Source organism: Apaloderma vittatum, unplaced genomic scaffold (genome assembly GCF_000703405.1).
Source record: "Apaloderma vittatum isolate BGI_N311 unplaced genomic scaffold, ASM70340v1 scaffold15865, whole genome shotgun sequence".
Taxonomy (NCBI): domain Eukaryota; kingdom Metazoa; phylum Chordata; class Aves; order Trogoniformes; family Trogonidae; genus Apaloderma; species Apaloderma vittatum.
Window position 1 is genome coordinate 60640 of NW_009715617.1, and position 6000 is coordinate 66639.

The 6000-nt window shown below is 46.2% G+C and overlaps 1 protein-coding gene across 1 annotated transcript in view; it reads right to left on the reverse strand.

Annotated features, from left to right (window-relative positions):
• The window catches only part of OSBPL5 (oxysterol binding protein-like 5), a 59133-nt gene extending 58913 nt beyond the window's left edge, over positions 1-220 (reverse strand). The window contains exon 1 of the mRNA XM_009869230.1: positions 76-220. Within this exon, the coding sequence (XP_009867532.1) occupies positions 76-211 (136 nt within the window). The 5' untranslated portion in view covers positions 212-220. The remainder of the gene's footprint in view (positions 1-75) is intronic.
• Positions 221-6000: the final 5780 nt, after the last annotated feature.

Consider the following 6000-nt stretch of genomic DNA (forward strand, 5'->3'; position numbering starts at 1 on the left):
TCCACGCTAAAACATCTACCCACACTCAGGCACTGGAGATGCGCTACGTCCTGCACTGGCACCCCAGAAACCAACCTGGGCTGAGAGGATAGATGTCATTGTCGGCCCCGAAGAAGAGATTGCGCGTCAGCTTCCGAGGATCGACCTTCTGCGGGGTGGATGAAGCCGGACAGAGGGAGAACCTTCGACGAAGAAAGTTCTCCTCCTTCATGGCATGAGCTGTGGGGGTTTTCTGAAAAAGAAAGATAGAAATAACAGTTCAATACACAGGAAATCAAAGTTTCACACCCAGATGACTCCACCGCTTCAAAGCTGCCTAATCCTATGTAGTGTGCCAGATCTTTTTATAGAGTGCCAGAATGCTATGCAGAAAAAAAAAAGAAAAAGAAAGTGATATTAGTTTGAAGCTACAATTACTGATTTGCTGACTCCTAGTATTTTTAAACTGCAGAGAAATGGGACACTGCTCCTTGGTGAATCCAGGCAGTACAACACCCTCCTGCCTAAAAGGATCTATTTAGGATAATAGCTACTTACTGGGTCTATCCAAAGCACAGTGGTTAAAATTCACTCCTCTTTTTTAAAGGTTTTGGAGTCTCTTTCATAAATATAACTCTGTCGATGTCAGCAGCGTTACACTATCTCCGCAAAAATCAACATTTAGTCTGAGCTGCACAGAGAAAGACCAGCTGCACTGGCTGCAGAGAGCAGCAAGCAGAGATAATGCCACTGTCGCCCCTGCCCGTATTCCCAGTTACAGCAGATACAAATAATTTTGGTTTTCTTTAAAATGATGTTTAGACCAGCCTCGCAGTTTGATCAGTAAGATAAACCTTGCTGCTCTGTAAGGGTAAAGAACAGCATTTATCTCCCTAAAAGCCTCCCTGCATCCCCACACAAGAACCCGGTGGTGCCGCGCTCTCTACCAGCACTTGGCTAACACATTACACTTCCCTGGCTAGAATTAAAGGTCTCTTTTATACCCACCCAACAAGCAGTTCTTTCTTACCCATTACAAGCAGATATTATGACTGTCTCCTTCCTGAGTTACCAGCCTTATTCTCTCCCCATGTGCAGCCAGAGGCAGGGCTCTTGCTAGCAGTAAGAAGCACTAACCCAGCCTTTGGGTGGGCATTACAGACCCACGAGGTCTCCTGCTTCTCTGGGGGGCAGTTACTGCATTAAGAAAAACCCTTTAGGATGGTACACGCTTCCTGAAAAGACCCTCCATGTTTTGTCATCCCTTTTAGGCAACTGGAAAAGCAAAGGGGAAAAAGTTGCCCAGAGTCACAGCCTAGTAAAAGCAGGGCCATCATGCCTGTAAGGTGACCGGTGTGAGGTGGAAAATGGGCTGATTGCAGGTTAGAACATCCTGCCCTGCCCTCCCCACTTCCAGTACCACCCCAGTGCTTGTGCTGGCCCAAACACCCCATTTAATGGGGAACTCTCAGTGGAGTCTTGGAGCTCAGCCTTCACAGCCGAGACATCGCACAGGGGATGTCATGAGCGTGTTCCAGTCTGAGAAACTTCCCTCCCATGTTTTACCTGAGCTCTGTCCCCTCATCTGCCTTGCTAATCTCTGTAAAAGGCAGTCCCAATGTTTCAGGTTTTGCAATTTCTTTAAATTGAATTACACAACTTTGTAAACTGGCTGTGATTTACAAAGCAAGAGAGAATCTTGCTCCTTCCTTCCTGCAAGAAGTGGCCTCAGTGCCCCAGAGCTTAACTTGATCTAAACCAGTTTGGTCTCCAACGATGAGTATGGTTACCAAAACCACTTTGAGCAGCTGGTCCTCCTGAACCCAGCTCACCATGCTGGGATGGGAGAGCCATCAGATGAGCGGCTCTGTAACATCCACAACCAGGGGCTAACGTCTAGCAGCTGGGGCTGCCCTGGGCCACACAACTGCAGTTTGAAGGAGTGTGTGTCTGTAGGACTCTACAGACCCTGCAGCAGCATCTCACCGTAACCGCTTCACATAGTCCTTGGGGAAAGTTTTGCATTTGAGTGTCAGGACACCATGGGCTGGACGGGGCTGTCGTAGACCAACCCTTCGCACAGCACCTCACACAAGGCTGCTTCAGGTCGGTGACAGCCAGGTGAAATGAGGTGGCTGCAGCACTTCCCACTCGCTGCTGCCCTGCCTCCTGCCAATTCAACTGCCCAGCAAAACCACCCTGCAAACATACATCCAGGTTCAAAAAATCCCCCAGGTTCCCATTGTGGCCAAAGGCATTTCTGAAGCAGCAGGTAATTTAGCCACCTGACACTGAGCACTGTAAATAAGCCTTTCTTTGCACAGATACTCCTGACTGCACACAGCTGGGTGGGGAGAAGTTACAAAATTAAAGAGAGGAGGAAAACGCAGCTAGTTATCTGTCTGAAAGAAAAATATTAATAAATAATCCAGGTCTAAATAGTTGCGTTTGGAATGCTAACACTGAGCTATTTTCTGCCCCTGTTCCCAGAAAAGCAGTCTCAACTCTCTGCCTCTGGAACTGCTCCTAAGTGGCCTGGAGCAAAAGCAGATCCATGGGATACTCTCCACGAAAAGCAGTGACCTGGCGAGGCTGAACTGATCGTGCAGGACGACAGCGTTCAGAGACTCCAGGTGCATCCCGTGGAAAGCGGCCTGGGGAACAAGTTACAAATAAAACATCCGTCCTTCCACAGCTCTTAAGCTTGGCTCTCCTGGTGGTGACTCTTCTGGACAGGGTAACAAAAAGGCTGCATTCAGCATCCTTTTGCCTCAGCAATACCGCAAGCCGTGCCCGTGGAGAACCACCAGTCAGCTCACACTGATGTCGGTGGCAACAGCCCTCCAGACATGGGAGCAAGAACGGGCTGTACAGCACGTCAGACATATCAGAACACAATTTCTTCCAACTGCTGCTGTATTACGATGCAGACAGACTGACGTTCTAAAGTTTCCCTCACTTGTTATCTCCACCAAACCACAGGATCATTGACAGAAATATTGTGCTGATGCTCTCTTGTTCTCACGTTTATTTAAGCCATGGGCTTGACGGCAAGAAAGCTGCATGGCTTGTTCAAGTGGGAATAGTCACTGGGTAAAAACAAAGGAAAAGACTTTTCTTGAGTCCGCAGGATATGGCAGATGCTTCATGGAAACCAGTTTTGAGGAGGCTTGGTGAATGGAGAGAAGGTAAAAATCAATCCTGGGTCAGAATTGCAGAAGGCCGAAAATTGCCATTATGTTACCAAAGCACTTAAGTAACATTAACAAATTTCACCCACTGCTCCTGCAACCCCCCCAAATCCAGCAGATGAGATGGAGAATTGTCCTAGAAAGACAAGACCTCTTGATTTGAAGATGCCAACTGATGCAGAATCCATGAGCTCTATAAGGAAGCTAATCTCATCACAAAATGTCTTCACTGTAGCTCTCAAACAAATTTATCTGTTAGTCTTGGTAGATTAAAGCACCCTGAAGTGTTCAGCTCTGGCCATTTCTGGCCTTATATTCTGTGCTCTTGATCATAAAAATGAAGAAAAAGTAATTCAGAGAGTATTGACAGAGCCACTAAAACCAGTATTTTTCAAGATTGCCCCTTTTGCACTGACAGCTCTCTAAGCAGTAACGGGCTATTAAAATGTGGGCTGTTTGCTGGAGCTTAAATAGGAATAAATAATTCAGCAGCGAGAAATAAATTTCTTGCTAACCCTGTCTTTGAGACCACTTTATCTTTTAAAAACGAAAAATAGAACAAATGAAAAGTGTGTGTCAAACCCCCATGAAACAGAACAAAGGAAGTGGTGAACTTAACCCGGGTGCAAGTGCCTAAAGGGACTTTCAGCAGTGGGGCAAGAATAAAAGTTGTGTTATCAGCAAATCTCATGGGCCGTCACTGAAGCAAACGGGAACTGCCGGTGCTCTCCTTTTCTGGCACCGGACCCAGGTTGGGTGACTAATCCACTTACGGACGATCAGTGTTGGGCAGCGATGCCTCTCCCACGGCTGCTCTGCGTTTGCGGCCTTTTGTGCTTGCTGGAAAGAGAGTGGCAGCTTTCAGCATCAGGCTGGAGGTTTTGGGGAGTGGAATTTTCCTGGCTCCATCTCTACATTTTCTAAGTTCCTGCTACATAATTACCACACAGCGAAACACTGTGCAGACATTATACTGCCCCTGCCCTCTGCAAACTGGTGGGTAGGTTGGTTTGCTCACTCTCATTTCCAGCGTTTTAAAATAGATTGGAAATATGCGCATCTCTATAAATAGTTAATTAGGGGTTCTGCATAGTCAAGAAGGCTGTGCTAGTTGTGGGGGGGCTCTTAATTTATTCAAAGCTTGTTTCAAACAACCTTCTCTTTTTCTGGTCACTAAATATTTCCCCGAAATCAAGTCAAACCATATTTTGTATTCACAGCAGTCATTCCTCCAGAATCCACATCAATAAGGAAAATTGAATCTAAAGAAATTGACATTTCCTGATTCAATTAACCCTGAGAAGGTAAAAATTTCATGAATGAAAAGAGAAGGCAAATTGTTAGCAGATACATTTCTAGTGATTACAGTCATAAGTATTCACAAGGAAAAAGACCAGCAGAGATCTTCAGCAAGGGTAAATTATTATTTCTGTGGTGCACTGGTGATTTACAACAGCTGAAGAACTACAATCAACTGGGAAAGCCTGTGAAATCTGTTTCTGGAAGCTTTTCCTAAAATAGCTATTTATAAAATAGATGATTGGACAACTAACCTCTCCACTAACCGTTAAATAAAACTTAATACAGTGAAAGTTTTCTCTACCTAATCCATGGGGTTTGGTCAGGGATATGGCGAACCTCACGTCTTATGGCCGACACTGAATGTTTCGGGCTGTCACACTGTCAGCTGGAACCCAAAGGAACGAGGTTTCACAGGAAGTGTCAGCTATCCTCCACAATTACTTGGGTCAGCTCTCTCTCTGTGGTGCTGACAAGGGGACCTTTCTTCACCAGCGGTGGTCCCTGGTATGTTCATCCTAGACCATGTCCTGCTCTGCTGGATCCCAAACCAGCCTCGGCAGCTCAGAGGAGCCCCACTCCTTCAATCCTGCACAGGCTGACACACTGTACGGCAGCAGCGGCTGCGGGGGCTGCCCCAGCCCCTGCTGCACTGCCACAACACTCAGCTGGAAGATCGGTCCAGGCTGGAGAAGCAAATAACAGAGGCTGCTGAAGACACTCACTGCAACAAAGGAACCGAGTTATGGAGAGCTGAAGCTACAGGTGGCTTGGTTGAGATTCTATGTAACGGTAAGGACTTCTCCCACCAGCTTTGGCAAGCTCAGGACTGTGGCTAGTTCATCCCTACAACCTAACTCGAAGCTCAGATGCCCTGCAGAGTCCTCAAAGCTGCCTCTCCTGCGCGGTTTCTGTGGAAGGTGCCTATCACAGCCACCCCCAGCAATCTGCTCTTGCTCTCTCTCAGAACAGAACAACAGCCTCTTTTATTGCCTTCTGCTTCTCTGCCTGCCTTTTGCTGCACCGGGCAGTGAAAATTCTGTAGTAATCAGGAGACAAAACTATTTCCTCCCTTAATTCTCTGTAAGATGTCTTGATTAATGCTTCCTTTGTAAGCACCAGAACATTTGCAGCTCTAGGCACACCAGCGGCATTTGGACGCATAATCTTCTCACAACTAATCTCTCTCTACGGTAAGTGTTACGTAGAAAGACCACAAACAGAATTACTACATGCAAAAATCAGACACTGAATATCTACACTGAGAAAAAACCCAACACCCCAGTTCATTCATTTGGGGATTCCCTACTTAACTTGGAACTAAGAAATTTGAAGACAGGGCAGCAAAGGGCAAAATATTTTTATTTGACATGTAGGAAAACTTCATCTTCAGAATCATCTCTGGTTTGGATAAACATCTGTGAGCAAACACCAGCCCGTCACTAAAGCCATGTTATGCCGTGTTTGAGAAAGGGATCACCGCAACCTTATAGCTCAGAAATGGGCATTGCAATAAGTATTAAATACACAA